The sequence below is a fragment of the Pelodiscus sinensis genome, chromosome 22, assembly GCF_049634645.1.
Source record: "Pelodiscus sinensis isolate JC-2024 chromosome 22, ASM4963464v1, whole genome shotgun sequence".
Classification (NCBI taxonomy): Eukaryota; Metazoa; Chordata; order Testudines; family Trionychidae; genus Pelodiscus; species Pelodiscus sinensis.
Window position 1 is genome coordinate 13,464,795 of NC_134732.1, and position 17,941 is coordinate 13,482,735.

Consider the following 17,941-nt stretch of genomic DNA (forward strand, 5'->3'; position numbering starts at 1 on the left):
TCCTCCCTATTAACCAAACAGCAGAGTACAGCCACCTCTTACAAGGGCCAGGAAAACACCTTGTAACTGTGATGGATTTTAAGAGCCTGCGGCTCTCGTTATCTGAAGTTCCCCTGAAATACAGGCCCCATGGAAAGGAGAAATACCATTGGCCCTCCCCACTCCAGCTGTTCCTACCTGGATCTTTATAGCGAGGGTGGGTGATGCATCCAGGTTTGGACACTTCATTAGGTTCTGTCCATCCCGTGAAGACAGTGCCGTCTGTAATGCACACAGCCTGTTCCCAAAGGTGGGGAGTGATACCTATTTTCCACCTCCTGGCCAGTGAAACCTTGCATTAAGATCATTCCAATGTCCTGTAAGGAGACCACATCCCTTTGGGATCTGCTCTGGCAATGCTAAAATCCTTCTCTTATGCATGGCACATCCTCTCCCAACATATGAACGGCTCATGTGAAGTTCCTCAAACGCACTTGCACGCAGAGCCTTTCGCTAAGCCTCCAGAAGTGGAGGAGGCAGCTCAGCTGTGTTAGAACATTTTTTTTTTTACTTTTAATAATTATAACTACCTGAAGTAGATGTTTCACACGCACAAAAATCTGCACTGAAAAAAATCTTACTAAGATCAGAGAACTCAAACGTTAAATACCAGAATTAAGGCTGGGCAACATTCTTCTGTAGTTTCATCCTTGAGAACAGGTACGCCATTTTGGCTGAAATTACCCCAAACAATAATAATAATCAGCTGAAGGCAAACATCTGGCAAAGAAAATTTTAGCAGAAGTGGTTGAAGTTTGGCAAAGTTTTAAGCAATTGAAAACAGGGGCTTATAATGGGAAGTGTCCAGCTACTATTGTAATAGTCCATGCTACTAGTCCTGTCTATACTAGTGTGGCCGGCCAGTCTGAAGGTTATTTCACTCCATGGCTGGCACAGTATACTTTCTAAACTGTTATATGCTGGAGGAGAGTTAAATGATTGAGACTAATGCTGGTTTTTAATAGCTGGAAGGTTGGAAATTATTCTTTCCATGTAGCTCCAAGTGCAAATCAGTGTGACTGATCATAGCATTTGGGATTAAATGTGTGTGTGGCTGAGCAGGTTGGTTACCAATCAGAGCTCTAGGCAGGGTTCATGTATTTCTCATTGTTCTCCTTTGGCCAAAGCCACCACTTGCAAGCCAGGGAGTAGCAAACAGAGCTAAATCCCCTGGGAATCTAGCTAGCATAACACACCACTGCTTCTGTACTATGTTACTCTGCTGCATTCTTCAAAGCTGGGAACTCCAGGCTCTGACGCCACTTGTACTCGGAGTTATACCCTTCTTTTGTCTTGTGCAGTTCCCCCCTCGTTCTCCTCGGAAGAGCCTGCTACCCTGTCCGTGTTGGAGGGACAGTCCGTCAGCCTGTCCTGCGAGTGCAGTGGGATCCCCTTCCCCACCCTGACCTGGGAGAAGGATGGTAGGGTTGTGTTCATATCTTAACACCTGCCCACGCAGATATCACCTAGCAGAGCTACCAGCCGGCTCCACAGCCGGGCTCTGAGCCAGTGGGCTACATGGTTCCAGGCTTGGTTTCAAAGCAGGGGATACACATTGATTTAAGCCAACTTCAATTGGTGTGGGCTTGTTTCTATGATTCCTGCATGTCTAAAAGAAGTTGCCCCTGTGGAATGGCTGCATTTGGCTCCTAAGCAGTCTCAGGTTTGTCTCCATGGTTAGAAGCGGGCATTTCAGTGTAACCACTATCCGATCCTCTATACCAGCAGTTTTCAAATGTTTTTTCTCATGACCCAGTTGAAGAAAATCGTTGATGCCCACGACCCAACGTAATTTGATGGAGTGTGGGCGCCAGGGTGGGGCTGAGGAGGAGAGCTTTGGAAGGGTCCCAGCTTTGGGGAAGCTCAGGGCTTTGGCAGGAGGGACTGACCTTGAGTGGTTCCCAGTCAGTAGTGCAGCGGGGGTGCTAAGGCAGCTCCCTGCCTCTCCTGGCACTGCAGAACATGCTGCACCCCAGAAGCAGCCAGCAGCAGGTTCCCAGCCGTGGGAGTGCGGAGCTAGTGCTCAGGGCAGAGGCAGTGCATAGAAGTCTGTGAGCTCTTTCCCCGTCTCCCCCGACTTAGGAGCTGGGCCTGTTGCCAGCCACTTCTGAGGCAGCGCAGTCTGCAGGGCCAGGACAGGCAGGTAGCTGCCTTAGCGGATCCCCCTGAAGCAATGAGCCCCAATGCTTGATGTTCCATGACCCAGAGCTGTGTCATGCCCTGTGGTTTGGAAACTACTGCTTTATAGGACAGTGCACCTGGGAGCCAGCCCTGCCTGGAGTCCTAAGGAGAGACTTGGGTTTTCTTCTCCACCCTCCATTCAGGTACACCCCTGCCCCTGGACCTCGGGCGTCCCGCACGTATCTCCGCAGGAGGGAGGCTGCTGTACATTGAGAAGGTGCAGATGGCAGATGAGGGATCTTACACCTGTGAGTGCAGCAATGTGGCTGGCAGCAGCAGAAGGGAACACCGGCTGGAGGTGGATGGTGAGTCAAAGAGGTGCTGGGGGAGGAGGGAGGGGGCTGAATCGCTGGATGGAGAATAACAACCAGTGCTCCTGTGTAAGTCAGTCGTTGTTAATGGTTTTAGGGAGCACAAGTGACTGAATGGTTCATACAGAGTCTCTCATCTCTATTGCCAAGGTGGGGCCCTCAGAGACTCCACGTCCCAGCATGCTGTGCTCCATCTTGGTCCAAGTGGCCAGGTCACACGTGGTATGTTGGACCTGTGGTCTCCTGCTGAGGAGGCCAGCTATGATCTGCAAACTCAGTGCTGCCCTTGGGTTCCTGGCAAGCAACAGATGTGCTCTCAGCTGGGCAGTCTTTGGGAGCTATTGGTCCAAAATAACCATGTAGTGTGGCGTATTTAAAGACAGTTGGTGATCTATGAATCCTACTCCAGGGTCTGGATTGTCTTAGTCCTTGGCATGACTCATAACTGTCCCTGGCAGGTTCGCTTGCTGCAGTTGACATCCTCTTGCAGGAAACCCAGAAGGAGTTGAAACCCACCAGGTCTGTACCGTGTCTCTGCTCTGTGCTCTTCTCCCCTGCAGTTCTGCCTGTGATCAAAAGCAGCGGTGAAGCCCCAAAGAAGGTTTCTGTGACCAAGGCCAGTGAGATTACACTAGAATGCGAAGCCACAGGATCGCCACTGCCAACAGTCACATGGGTGAAAGATGGGCAGCCAGTGTTGAACGGGGAAGAGTTTCTTCTTAAGGACAAGGGGTGGAAGCTGCATATTCAGAGGGCACAGGTCAGCCATGCAGGCCGCTACAGCTGTCTTGCGGCGAATGCAGTTGGACAGGCGGAGAAGAAGTTTGAGCTTGCTGTGCATGGTAAGGATGCAGGCAGCAGCTCTGCAGTTGGTTCTGGGACCTTGGGGGGGATGGGTCTGAGAGCGGGGTGAAGCAAATGTTGATGATGCATGAGGAAATCTGCCATGCATGTGATAGAGCATTAGGGGTGAGTGAAGTTCCGTGTAAGCTCCAGGCCTTGTTTGTGCAGCTAACAGCAAGGGGGGGATAAATGACAAGGAGAGCAACAGGAGCCAAAGTCATCTGCTTTCCCTGGACCAAGATTTCAAACAGTGGCATTCTCAGAGAGCCTGGCTCACCTGTCTGGCTGCCTGTGCACTTGCCACCCCACCAATTCCCATTTGGATGTGCAGATCGATTGGCAGCTACGTTGGCAGTGAGCTGCTCTGTGGCACAGATCTGGGTCCTGAAGGCACCATGGGGGCAGGCATATTTTTTGGGCATACCGCCTGGTGCCCGTTAGAACTTGGGTCCATAGTTGGAAGGCAGGGTAAGCGGGATTTCCCAGGACCTCAGTGTGCTTATTTTCCTGCTTCCGTGGCGATGGCTTTGTCCATGGAAGATTATCCCTTTGTCTCTCTAGTTCCCCCTGAGCTTGTTAGGGGAGCAGGGCCAGTGACCAACATCACTGTCTCTTTGCATGGCGCCCTGACTCTCATCTGTGAGGCTTCAGGCATCCCATCCCCAACAGTCAGCTGGTCCCGAGAGAACTCTCCCATCATCTCTGGCGAGCGCACACGCCTGCTTTCAGGTGAGGCAATAATAAGTGAGCGTTGCTGGCGGATTATTCTGGCTGGCAGGGTTCAGCTATGGGGGAACTGACCAGAAAGAGCTCTAGTGAAATAAACTATTCTGTGATAGCTCCTGGGATAACACAGGGACATCCATAGGACCATTCAGGGCAATCATTCTGGACCCAGCACTTCAGGGGGATGCAGATCCGTAGGGTCCAGGGTGTCCTGATTAGCAGGGGGCCTGGCGCCTGCCCCTGTCCTTATCAGCGGCAGTGGGGGAAACAAACTAACTTGGCTCTAGCCCTCTCCACTCTCTTGGCTCCCAGCATTGCTCAAGAGTAGAGACTGGGGGAAAAGCGGAATGGGGGCAGGGCAGAGGCTTGAGCTTGGGGGAAGGGTTGAAGGATCCATTCTTTATGAGAAGACAGCCACCCTAGTGGAGGTCCAGCAAGAGCTCGTCCCCACGCCCCCCCCCCCACACACAGAGAGTCTCTAGCACTGATTTGCCTTGTCTCCACACACACACACACACACACACACACACACACACACACACACACACACACACACACACACAGTCTCTAGCACTGATTTGCCTTGTCTACACACACACACACACACACACACACACACAGTCTCTAGCACTGATTTGCCTTGTCTCCACTAGGACTTTGTGCTGCGATAGGTCTCTGATTATAAACACTGCTTGTTCCCTAGTGCAGAGGATCAGCATGTGGCATGCTGCCCTGGGAGCAGCTTGAGATGGGAATTGTGATTTGGAGGGCGAAAGTCTCTTCTCTACTCTCCTTGTGCAGGGTGGATGGTAATGCTACTGGCCTTCACTGGTAGTTGGTGCCTAGTTACTATGGAAACTGTAGCTATACAGAGAGAGACCCTAGGCCGTAGTGGTAGGGTAGACCTGCCCTCTGTGTGGTCTGAGAAACTACTTGTAAGGAAAGAGCACATGAGAGGACGCCATGCTTGGACGGACTCCCTGCTGGGGTTAGTGGACACTGCTAGTTGGCGGCACTCTGACAGAGCACTGAGGTACCTGTGTAGACCCCTCATATGTCCTTGTAACACTGAGGAGGGTGTCCAGTTGCTACGGTGATGAGTGAATGAGAGACCTACGACAGGCCAGCTCAGGCAATTTCTGAGAGTTGCTACAGCCCTGGGCACAGCCCTGGGTTGTCACTGGCAATGCAGTTTGTTCTTTGCCATCTGGGCTTTTCCCCTTTGTTTCCAGGTGGATGGATTCTGAGGCTAACGCGCATACGAGCGCAAGATGGAGGCCTCTATTCCTGCATAGTGAGCAATGTCGCTGGGGAAGCTAGGAAGGATTTCAATGTGGAGGTCGTAGGTACGGATGAAGCACTGATCCAGTAACACTGTAGGTACCTGGGTTATGCTCTGGGACCTGTCTCTGTTTCCTTTGTCCCCTTGGCTTTTGATGCTCTTCCTGCTACAAGGTTTCCAGTGGGGATTGTAGAGGAGAAGCTGAGAGCAATTCACACAAACCCTTGGAATATGGCCCTTCATGTACTCCAATCTCCAAACTCTCTGCTCCAGGGGCTCTCTAGGGGTATGTCTAGACTATATGCCTCTGCCGACGGAGGCATGAAAATTAGACTACCCGACATAGTCAATGAAGCGGGGATTCAAATATCCCCCACTTCATTAAAATAAAAATGGTCGCTACGCTGTGCCGGCTCGGCTGATCGTTGGCACAGCGTGGCAGTCAAGATGCGGATTGGTTGACAGGGAACACCTTTGTCGACCGCTCCTGTAAACCTCGTTTCACTAGGCATAAGAGAACGGTCAACAAAGGCATTCCCTGTCAACTGATCTACGTCTTGACACGCACACTGTGCCGACGATCAGCCGAGCCGGCACAGCATGGCGGCCATTTTTATTTTAATGAAGTGGGGGATATTTAAATCCCCGCTCCATTGACTATGTCGGGTAGCAGGGCTGGATTACCCAATAGGCAGACTAAGCACATGCTTAGGGCACCAGCAAAGGAGGGGCACCAAAAAAAATGAGATTTTACGATATAGTATTGTTTTTATTTTGAATTATATATGGGGCGGCACCATAATCTTATCAGTGTTTAGGGCCTGTAAAAGTCTTAATCCGGCCCTGTTGAGTAGTCTAATTTACATGCCTCTGTCGGTAGTCTAGACATACCCTAGGAAGTAGCATCTTGTTGGCCTTGGTGTGGTCAGACTCCTGGAGAGAAGATCATCCTGTCTTTCCCCCCCTCCGTGTCTTTCTAGGTCCTCCCAGCATCGAGAACGCGGGTGAGGAAGATAGAGTTGAAGTGCCCGAGGGTCAGTCTGTCAGCTGGTCCTGCATAGCAAGAGGTGAGTATCACAGGTCCCAGCTGAGAAAAACAAGGGGGAGTTTTAACTCTAGTGCTCTGGGTGGGTAATTGAGACGTAAAGCTGTGATAATAGAGCGCATGTGGTCTAGTGGATGGGACACTGGCTGGACACAGACCTGCCTCTCTTCCTACCTCTGCAGCTGACTTGCTGTGTGTGGCCTTGGTCCCTGTGACCCTGCTGCCTTTTGATCTGAGTATACCTCTCTGGGGGAAGGGGAATGTCTCTCATGTTTGCACAGCCCCGAGCACCTCAATCCTGATTGGGGCCGGGAGGCTCCAACATAACACAGATGACTCAAAAAACAAACCTACCTGGCCTATTTGTTAGCTCTGTCCATTTACATTAGTTACTCCCAAGGGAAGTGTGCAGCTTTGTACTGATGTCACAAAAGGGACTTGAAATAAGAGTTGCCTGCATTTTCAGGGCAGCCTCCTCAGACCCTGCTTTACCTCCTCCATGCCTCCCTCCATTCCCCCTGTCTCTGGAAAGCCCAATGGCATTCTACATGGTCCGGTGCCAAGTGAGTAGCCCAGAGATCTGTCACTGGGTTTCTCATGCCTCTACCTCTGAGGCATCCTGAGGCTGCGATTCAGATACATGCTGGTGCAACAGCAGAGATCAGCTCAGGCTATTTGGTCTCTAGACTGGATTCCTGGGGATCTGGAAGGGATTTGGATTGTAAGGCAGGAGGAGAGTATTGGCTTCAGGCTTTGTTCTTGCTGCTGCTGCTGTAGGGCCTGTCTTCGTTAGCTATCAGAGCAGGGCATAAGATGGTCCAGCCATTCCCAGATGGAGCTAGATTTCCTTTCGCATTTCTTTCCTGGAGGGGGGCGGTAAATAGTTACCCTATCCATGCCCCCTCTGTGCCCATTTGGGACCATTTTTATTTCTATGCATGAGGCACAGACACCACAGTGATGGGCACGCCAACTGGAATACATTTTCACTTTGCTGCCCAGTATCTAAGCAAAGGGTGGGCTCTTTTTAAGTGACTTAGCCATCCATGTGCATTTGATTCCTTTTTCTCATTAGGGAAAATAACTTGTCCATGCTCTGGCTCCCATGTACTGTAGAGCTGGCTGCATTGGAAATGCCTGGAGAGGGAGGACCTACCTTGACACCAACATACTGTTGCCACATTTTTTATTTTTTCTTCTGGTTACGAACAGAGGAAGATGCCTGTTCAGTAACCCTTCATAGAACTGATCCCTCTATTCCAGGGAAAGAGATGGAATATGGCGCTTAGGCACCATTTATCAGTGTAAAACTTTGGCATTGGGTAAGGTACAGATGAGAGATCCTGTCTCACCATAGGAAAACCTCTTGGCCATATGTAGGGCTGGAAGCAGGATGGCAGGTTTGCAGAAATGTTGGTGATGCCCAGAATGCCCAAAGCTTGCAACCCTCTCCCTACCCAAACTCTCCCCCGCCACACACCTGCGTAAGGCTCTGGGAGAGAGTTTGAGAGGTATGGGCTTTAGGAGGGAGTTTGGGGGCTGGGGCAGGAGATTGGGATGCAGGCTCTGGGAGGGGATGGGGCACAGCAGGAGGGATGGGACATGCCGTGCTTACCTGGGGCACCCCCTCTGTCAGTAGCTCCTACATGGGAATCCAGGGGGTCTCCATGTGCTTCTGGCCACAGACACCACCCTTGGCAGCTTATTGGCTACAGGGGCGCTCAAGTTGGGGGAAGTGTGCGGAGACAAACACCACCACCACCCTCCCCAGGCTGCAGGGATGCACAGGAACACGCTCCCCTATGCAGGGGCTGCAGTGGTGTGCCAGCAGCTGCTCTAACCTTACTGCACTGCTTGTATTAGTGGCAGGAGGCACCTGGGCCCTTGTAAATCACCTGGGGGTGGCAGGTGGGACCAGGGGACACACAGGAGGAGCACACGAGGGCAACTAATGAGGTTGTAGGAGAGACCCAGCCCCAAACTTTACCAGAGCTGGGTCCCAGGTCATGAATATTCCTGGTGCCCAGGCACCACGGCCCCATAGAACTAGGGATGTAAATGGGTAACCAGTTAACTGGTTACCCAATAAGCATCTCCATTACTGGGTGAAGCTTACTGGTAACCAGTTAACTGCTGCTTGCCTGTGCCGGAGCAGCCCCTGCCATGTGCTGCAGGCAGGGGGCTGCTCCAACCTGGCTGGGCCCATCACACCTCGTCTCAGTCCGGGAGCCAGCAGCCCCTCAGCACTGGCAGTTGGAGCCCCCTGGTTCACTGCGTAACTGATAGAATTTTGGTTGGTTACACGGTTAATATATTTTTACATTTTTTACATCCCTACATAGAACTCACTGCCCATGCCTGGAAGAGACTCCGGCATCATTGAATCCAGGCCCTGCTATCTGCATCATACAACCCCGTTAGTAACATATCAAGCTCCATCTTCCAGCTAGCCCAGTTTTGGATTCCCACTACTCCTAGTGGGAGGCTGGTCCAGAACATCGCTGCTCCAGGGGTTGGAAAGCGCCTTCTAATTCCCAGCCTGAATTCATACAGGGCCAGTTTATCCCCCATTGCTTTTGGGGCACATCCAGCACTCTGCCAGCCGCCGAGGCTTTCTCAAACCCTAGCGTGGCTGGCGAGAAAACATTTCAGAACTGTGCTCCAGGTTTAAGGCACTGGTCTGGCTCGCTCCAGCATGGCTGAGCGTCCATGTGACAAACTGCAGCCAAGGCTGAGCCTGGCTTTCTCACCTCTTTCCCCTTTTGCCCTACAGGCAATCCCAAACCAGAGATTACTTGGTTAAAAGACGGCAGCCCTGTGCTTAGCAGAGACGGCTATGACATATCCCCAGACAGATCTGTCTTGCAGATAAACCAAACCACCCTTTCCAACGCAGGCCGCTATTCCTGCGTGGCCTCCAATGCCGTGGCTGATAGAACCAAACACTATCAGCTCAGTGTTCTAGGTAAGGACAGAGCAGATGCATGCTGTGGGCATTCTCAGATCGGGTCTGGGGGAGACGGGATTCACAGCTATGACCATGTTCCTTCTGGGTCTGATCCAGGGTGGTGCTGAGCTCTCACAGCTTCTACAGAGTTCAGCGTGGGCACTGGTCTTTTAGCAAGAAGTTCCCAGCACCCTACAGAGCCAGGGGCCTTGAGCAATTGGTTGAGCCAGGGGAATGGTTGTGTCCATGTTTCTGATGGAGCCATGTTAGCAATGAGCATGTAACCGTGGCCATTGGTACAGTTTCCCTGGCCATTGTGCTCTAGGCCTTATTTCACCTCCACTGGCATTGGGTGGGGTAGAACCCACCCCAGAGTTTCTGTCTACATCAGTGCTTGAAGTTCTGTTTGCACCACTTTAGTGCCCACTCGGCCAGCTGGCAGCCGGAGGTGCTGAGCGCTGCACACTCTGTGGTGGGCGGAGCGAAGTGGGGGAGAATCTCTGCCGTGATGGGATGCTAATGCCAGTCTTGGAAATTGGATACATGAGCTCTCTCCATGCAAAAGCTATCTCTGTGTCCCACAGTCAGTCCCACGTTTCCTGGAGCGAGCCACCAGAGTGCCACGGACGATGTTACCGTAGTGATCAATAGCCCAGTGTCCCTGCCCTGTGGGGCACTGACCCATCCTTCCTCCACCGTCACCTGGCTGAAGGACGAGGTTCCCTTCCAAGCATCCACAAATGTCCAGTTGCTCTCTGGTAACGTATCAATGTGAGCAAATGGGGTGCTCAGACCCATCCTTGACTTCACATAACTGCTTCCTGATTGGTCACACGGGCTCGGGGCTGGCTATGGAGCCTTTTGCATCCGTGGCCTGGGTTTGAATCTGGTTCAGCGTGAGAATGGGCCAGGGTTCTGAGAGGATCGGGGGCCACGTCCTTACTGGATGGGTGCTGACATTCCCAAACCCGTTGTTGGAGCTGGTGCCTGCTGGGGCTGGGTCCGCAAGACTCCAGCGAGTTTATAGGCCTGCGGGTTGTGCTGCAGACGTGGCCTTTGCAGCTCAGAGTCAGGGCACCAGGGCCCTCTGAGGAAGATGCTGCTGCCCAGCCTGTGTTTGGACAGGCAGCCGCAATTTGTGGTGAGCAGCCGCTCTTTTCATCCCCTGTGCTGCGTTGTGTTGCAACTCAGGGGTTGCTAGTTGGGAGGATTCCCCTCCTTGTTTCTTAACTGAATGACTAAGGGCTGCATCATGGAAGGTCCTTTTCCCTGACCAGGTGGCAGGGGGCTCCAGATTCTGAATGTCCAGGAAGAGGATGCTGGCAGGTACACCTGTGTCGTCACCAGTGAGCTCGGGGAGGCAGTGACGAGCTATGAAGTGAGGGTCCTTGGTATGTACGAAGCCCCTCTCTAAAGCACTTGCCAAGGCACTGTGTTTCTAGTACTGCTCAGACCTGGCCCATGGCTGCTTTTTTCCCTTCTGCACCATGCATGCTCTGTGTGCCTGACGTTTCCACAGCTTTTATGATAGTACTGTTTGGGTCCCAAAGGGGATCTTGTCCTAGCTGCCCTTTGCTAAAGCTCTCAGTGTGTCCTCCTGCTGCTGCTTGGGAGGGATATGTTCTATGGTAGATCAACATTACCTACGCTGAGGGTACGTCTAGACTGCGGTGCTGTTTCGGGATACCGGAAGTATCCTGAAATAGCAACACCGCATCTTTAAGCTCCCACTATTTCCTGAAATAATGGGTGTGCTATTCTGGCATCTCTGGAACAAGGGATTTGTCGGAATAGTGCCTTCGTTTTTAATTTGGAGCTGTCTACACAAAGCCAAATTTCAAAATAAGCTCTTTCAACCTAGACTTGGAATAAGCTACACAACTTGCGTAGTGCAAATTGCGTAGCTTTTTCCTATAGAAGGGTGCTGTGTAGATGCACCCTCAGAGTGCTGTTTATATCCAGTAGCAACACCCATCCTTCCTTGCTGGCCACTTCTTTTGCCTCCTGCTCCCACTCAAGGTGTCATCCATCCCATGTGCTGCAACAGGCTCTGGCTTAGCTTAAGTTACACATCTGCCTTCCCGGCCTTCTGAAGAGCCGTTCATCTTCATGGATGTCAGGGAAGGAATCGGCAAAGTCTTTTATCCTCTGATGTTCCACAATAGCTTGTCCGGTGTCTGTGGACATAATATAAGAATGGCTACACTGGGTCAGATCAAAGATCCATCTATCCCTGTATCCTGTCTTCTGACAGTGTCCAGTGTCAGTTGCCCCAGAATGAATGAAAAGAACAAGGGTATGTCTACACTACAAAGTTAGTTCGAACTAACTTAGTTCGAATTAGTTAATTCGAACTAAGCTAGTTCGAACTAACGCGTCTAGAACTAAAAACTAGTTCGAACTAGCGTTTTGCTAGTTCGAACTAGCAAGTCCACATTGAGTGGACTCTGAACCGGGCTTAATGATGGCCGGAAGCAGTGCCGGCAGGGCATAAAAGGAGGACTTAGAGCGTGGAGATACTGTCTCAGGCTAGCTGAGGGCTGCGCTTAAAGGGTCCCGACCCCCACCCCGGACACACAGTTCTCAGGGGTGCCCCGCTTGCAAAGAAGTTCTGGCTTGGAGTGCCCGGAGTGCCCACACTGGGCACATCACACCACTCGGCCATCAGCCCAGCTGCACTTGCCGCAGGCTGCCATCTGGGGAGAGGAAGTAATTGGGGGGCTGCAGGAGAGCTTCCACCCCCAGAAGCCCGCAGAGCCAGCCCAGTCCTCCCCATCGGGGGCTCGTACCCCATTCCTCCCTCACCTCCTTCCACTTACCCTTCCTTAGCCCCCCTTCTTATTGATGTACAAAATAAAGATAACGTTTCTTCCAACATTGACTCTGTCTTTATTGAAAAAAAACTGGGGGAGACTGGGAAAAGGAGGTGGGAGAGAGGAAGAGAAAGGCTGGGAGAGGGGAGGGCAACTAACATGATCAGGGGTTGGGAACAGGTCCCAGATGAAGAGAGGCTACAGAGACTGGGACTGTTCAGCTTAGAAAAGAGGAGACGGAGGGGGGACAGGATAGAGGTCTCTAAAAGCAGGAGTTGGGTAGAGAGGGTGCATTCAGAAAAGTTCTTCCTGAGTTCCCATAAAGAAGGACTAGAGGACACCAAAGGAAAGGAATGGGTAGCAGGCTTGAAACTAGTAAGAGAAAGTTGTTCTTCTTGACAAAGCAAATAGTTAACCTGTGGAACTCCTTGCTGCAGGAGGCTGTGAAGGCTACAACTAGAACAGAGTTTAAAGGGAAGTGAGATCAAGTCATGGAGGTTGGGTCCATGGAGTAGTCTTAGCCAGAGGGTAGGAGTGGTGTCCCTGCCCAAAGTTTGTGGAAGGCTGGAGAGGGATGGCACGAGACAAATGGCTTGGTCATTGTCTTCGGTCCATCCCCTCCAGGGTCCCTAGGGTTGGCCTCTGTCGGCAGACAGGCTACTGGGCTAGATGGACCTTTGGTCTGACCCAGTACGGCCATTGTAAGCTCAGGGCTCAGTGTCGGGGGTCTCAGTGGACCCCCTTGATTTTCATGCACACCTGGTCCTGGGTGGCCAGGCTGGCAGCTCTCCTGCCCTAGACGGCCACTTTCCTGTGCCTAGTGCGGAGATCGTGGACGAGGTCCACGATGTCCGCACTAGCCCAGGAAGGTGCCCGCCTCTTGCGGTCCAGGGCAAGCTCCCGGGAGCCGCCAGCCTGGTCCCGGCAAGAGGGGGTGGGCTGGGGGGCATCGGGTGGGTGGCTCTGTGCCGTGCCAGGTGCAGGGTCTGCTGGCTGGGTGCTGGCAGGCTTGCACCTGGCACGGGCACCGTAGCCAGCCCGTGCCCCTTTAAGGGCTCCGGGGCCGGGAGGGGGGCATAGAGTTTCCCTGGTGTTGGCCAGAGTGGCCACCAGGGAAACCTGGGGAGGGCTAGCCTCCCACTAGTTCGAACTAAAGGGCTACACAGCCCTTAGTTCGAACTAGCTAGTTCGAACTAGGCGTTAGTCCTCGTAAAATGAGGTTTTCCTAGTTCGAACTAAGCGCTCCGCTAGTTCGATTCAAATTCGAACTAGCGGAGCGCTAGTGTAGCACCTATTAAAGTTAGTTCGAACTAACGTCCGTTAGTTCGAACTAACTTTGTAGTGTAGACATACCCCAAGTGAGCATAAAGGGTACGTCTAAACTACATGGCTCCATCGACAGAGCCATGTAGATTTGTTGTTTTGGCAAAGGTAAATGAAGCTGCGATTTAAATGATCGCGGCTTCATTTAAATTTACATGGCTGCCGCGCTGAGCCGACAAACAGCTGATCAGCTGTTTGTCCTCTCAGCGCGCTAGTCTGGACGCTCCCCTGCCGACATCAAAGCCCTTTGTCGGCAGCCCCGTTATTCCTCGTGGGATGAGGTTTACCGGGGCTGCCAACAAAGGGCTTTGATGTCGGCAGGGGAGCGTCCAGACTAGCACGCTGAGCGGACAAACAGCTGATCAGCTGTTTGTCGGCTCAGCGCAGCAGCCATGGAAATGTAAATGAAGCCGCAATCATTTAAATCGTGGCTTCATTTCCCTTTTCCAAAACAACAAATCTACATGGCTCCATCGACAGAGCCGTGTAGTTTAGACGTACCCAAAGTGATCCCTCTCCTGTCACCCATTCCCAGCTCAGTCAAGCGTAGGGGCCCTGGTATGAGTTGGCAGCTGGTCTGCCTGCATGGCACTGCCCATGTGGCTAGACCGAAGGAGGGGTAGGTGTGGTAGGAGATGGTTCTCTTCTCTTGATTCTATTCATGTGTTGTGGTTCCTAGTTCCTCCTTGGATTGCTAAAGATGATTCCTTGGGGGAATCTGGCGTGAAGGAGGTGAAAACCAAGGTCAACAACACCCTGACACTAGAATGTGAGTCCTGGGCTGTGCCTGAGCCGACCATACAGTGGTACAAGGATGGGCAGGTGAGATTGCTAAAGAAAAGGCAGGGAACTGCTGGTGTCACTAGTGACACCTCATAACCATTTCTAAAGAGTCTGGAGCCTTCCAATGGCAGCACCAAGGGCCGGGGTGTGTGTGGGGGGGGGGGGGGGGGAAATCAGTGAACTTCAGTTGGCCAGAATCAATAGGGCTACAGTGGGAAAGGCTGGGGTCTGCAGTGAAGGGCTGTTTTCATGCTGGGCAGCTGTTCTTATTTGGTCAGGCTTCTGGGGTCGAAAGGAAATAGGGATTGGCCAGGTTGGCCCATTCCCACTGTTAGAGCAGGGAGCTGCATTGCAGCTGGGCATGGTCCTTGCCTAATGATGCCTAGAAATAACTAAAAAAGCCCCTTTATTTGTCCCTGAGCAGGTGTGCTCTCCAGAGCTGTCCCCTGGTGACTTCTGACACCAGGGCAGGCAGGGAGGAGCCATTCTTTGCTCTGCATTCTGTTTTCATTCAGATTCATGATCTTTACCCTGATTGGCATGAAATGATGCGCTTGCTTAAGGCACTGAAACCCTCTGCAAGATTAAGAGCCAGGTAGCTATTGTTGGAGGAAGAGCAGTGTGCAGCTGGCTGGGAAGGGAAGGCGCCATTTGTAAGACATGGGGGATGGATTTCTGTATTTTCTGGTGGCTGTTTTCAGGACTGTGATCTTGGCATTTAATCGCCACGAGACAGGTTTAACTCTGCCTTCTCCTCCCTCTCCCCTGTATGCTTATGCTGGGTGTCTCCTTGCCAGCCGCTGGAGAGTGACAGTCGTCTACAAGTTCTCAGCGATGGGCAGCTTCTTCGGATCAGACCCACCCGTGTCTCGGATGCAGGGCGCTACACCTGCCTTGCCACCAACCCAGTGGGTGAAGATGATAAGGACTTCAGGGTGCACATTCAAGGCAAGTCGCTGGTCACAGAACCAGGGCATCCCTGCTGAGCCAAGCTGCAAAGTTGAGCCCGGAAGCAGAAGGCATAAAGGGGCTAACCCCGTGCAGTGCAGGAAGTGGAGCGCTAGACGGGACAGGTGGGAGGATGATCACTATGGAAGTGTATTCCGCCCACAGTGCAGGTTGATTGCTGCTGCTTGCTCTCTTTCAGTGCCCCCCATGTTCCAGAAGCAGGGAAATCCCAACACGGCCTTCCAGACCCGCTACCAGGAGGAAGACCAGGATAGAAAAGTGATGGAGCACCGGGAGGTGACCATCAACAGCCCGGCCTCCCTGTATTGTGACACGAATGCCATCCCACCCCCGAAATTCACCTGGTACAAAGATGGAGAGCCCCTCTCTGCTGCGGAGAGGGTTTTAGTATTGTTAGGTAACACGCTTGGCTTATTGATGCAAACTTCAGAGTGGCCAGAGAACTCCAAAAGCTTCATTTAACTACTTGACAGCTGCCAGGCACCTAACATGCTCCCAGCAGTCCAGGTGTGGCCAGCTAGAGTCTGCCAGATGTGCTCAGGCGATGCACATCTGCTGTGCTAACAGACATTCCAGGTATGCCCCTGTCAAGGCTGTGCCCCACTCTGGCACAATAAATGCAGAAGTGGGGGCCCACAAAAGCACCCCAAAACCTGCTCTCTGCAGGCTTTGGTACAAAAGCTTCCCCAAAATCCTAATACCCGGACTTTGCATAATACAAACTGCTGCCACCACCCAAGTATTCCGAAGAAACCAGGGAAGAGGTCACTTGGGAAACCTCAGCCCTAAAGTAAAACCAGGACACAAAAATTAACCAATACCAGGTTAAATAAAATAGAAAGAACTTTTATTATCAAGACAAAACCCCAGTTACAAGCATAGTTGGTTGGAATGGCTAGAAGGTAAGAGCCACCAGTTAACATACTCATGGAGGATTCCGCCATGGGCCAAAACTTAGTTACAAAAAGAGAGGAAAACCCATTTCTAACAGCACAGACATCAGATCCAAATTCCCAAAACAGAAAACAATAAAGCCTGATGGATTTATCTAGACTTTACCCTACTTACACATTATGAAGAGTCTTTTTCTTGGAGAGAGACAGGTCTTCTGTCTCCCTCAGTATCTAGAGAGCAAACTGGCTCAGACAAAGGAAGGAAAAGTTAAAAATTCCTTTATCTCAGTTTGAAATCCCTACCTGCATTACTGTTGGTTGGCCGCTACCTGGCTAGGTACAGGGGACATAGTTAACCCCTTAGGGTATGTCTACACTACCACCCTAGTTCGAACTAGGGTGGTTAATGTAGTCAATCGAAGTTGCAAATGAAGCCCGGGATTTAAATATCCCAGGCTTCATTTGCATCTTGCCGGGTGCCGCCATTTTTAAATCCCCGGTAGTTCGGACTCCGTGCCCGCGGCTACACGCGGCACGGAGTAGGTAGTTCGAATTAGGCTTTCTAATTCGAACTACCGTTACTCCTCATTCCTCGAATTAGAAAGCCTAATTCGAACTACCTACTCCGTGCCTCGTGTAGCCGCGGGCACGGAGTGCGAACTACCAGGGATTTAAAAATGGCGGCGCATGGCAAGATGCAAATGAAGCCTGGGATATTTAAATCCCGGGTTTCATTTGCAACTTCGATTGACTACATTAACCACCCTAGTTCAAACTAGGGTGGTAGTGTAGACATACCCTTAGTCCCCAGGCTGCTGGCCATCCCTCATGGCTATGACACCCCTGTGGGCATGCACTGTCCTGACTGCCGGATGTTTCAGGTGTGCTCAGCTAAAGGGCACCAATGCCTGTGTTGCCAGACCTTCCAGCATGCCCAGGTGATGTACATGTGCTGTCCAATAGGATGCCCCACTGCATGTTCCAAGTGGCGCGACCTGCTTTGCTGCCAGATATTCAGGCTCTGGTAACATCCCATGAAATGTACGACAGCGGCAACAGGGACGGTGCAGGGGCCAGCAACAGAAATGTGACTGTCCCCCCAATGGGATCTCTCTAGCCATCTGCCTGCCCTCTTCACATCTCCTTGTGTTGCCTTTTTAAAGTGTCTGCTTCCTCCCACTCCCACGGTACGGCACCCTTCTGAGTGCTCCAAAAGGGCCAGATAAACGAGGGTGATTCTACCAGGTTCCAATGCCCTTGGGCCCAGACCCATTAGCTTTGTGGTAGGGTTGTTGGAGTGGGGGACTGGGGGGACATGGCACATTCTGCTACCAAAGTGAGTCATGATGCTGGCGGCACAGACAGCATGTATGTCCTCAGCGGTTCACTGACCCTGTCCCATGCGCAAAGCAGCTTACTGCTCTAGGTCTCTCTCTAGGAGAAGAGTGCTTTCCTAGGAGCCGTTCCTGTCCCCACCAATGCTCTGTTGCCTGGCAGGTGGACGTATCCTACAGATCCCTGCGGTCAGGGCCGAGGATGCTGGGAGATACACGTGCCAGGCAGCCAATGAGGCAGGAGAGGACTGGCTGCACTACGAGCTGCTAGTTCTGTGTGAGTAGCCACAAGGGCATGTCTAACCAATGGGTCATCCCCTCTGGGTCCTGGCAGAAGGTGGGGTAGCACAGGACCCTGAATGACCTTGTCGAGCTGCCTCCTTCCCCCGGGTCTCCATGGTACCCCCTCCAGCTGGGCTGGGCTGAGCACTCAGAGCTGGCAAGCCCCTGTG

General features: G+C 52.1%; 1 protein-coding gene across 1 annotated transcript in view; it reads left to right on the forward strand.

Moving 5' to 3' along the window:
* Positions 1–17,941, forward strand: part of HMCN2 (hemicentin 2) — a 133,419-nt gene that overhangs the window by 79,070 nt on the left and 36,408 nt on the right. Inside the window, exons 43-55 of the mRNA XM_075906051.1 lie at positions 1,341–1,460; positions 2,364–2,525; positions 3,092–3,373; positions 3,936–4,103; positions 5,333–5,446; positions 6,363–6,449; positions 9,201–9,392; positions 9,959–10,132; positions 10,652–10,765; positions 14,190–14,332; positions 15,091–15,241; positions 15,441–15,659; positions 17,653–17,766. Coding sequence (XP_075762166.1) covers positions 1,341–1,460; positions 2,364–2,525; positions 3,092–3,373; positions 3,936–4,103; positions 5,333–5,446; positions 6,363–6,449; positions 9,201–9,392; positions 9,959–10,132; positions 10,652–10,765; positions 14,190–14,332; positions 15,091–15,241; positions 15,441–15,659; positions 17,653–17,766 — 2,040 coding nt within the window. The remainder of the gene's footprint in view (positions 1–1,340; positions 1,461–2,363; positions 2,526–3,091; positions 3,374–3,935; positions 4,104–5,332; positions 5,447–6,362; positions 6,450–9,200; positions 9,393–9,958; positions 10,133–10,651; positions 10,766–14,189; positions 14,333–15,090; positions 15,242–15,440; positions 15,660–17,652; positions 17,767–17,941) is intronic.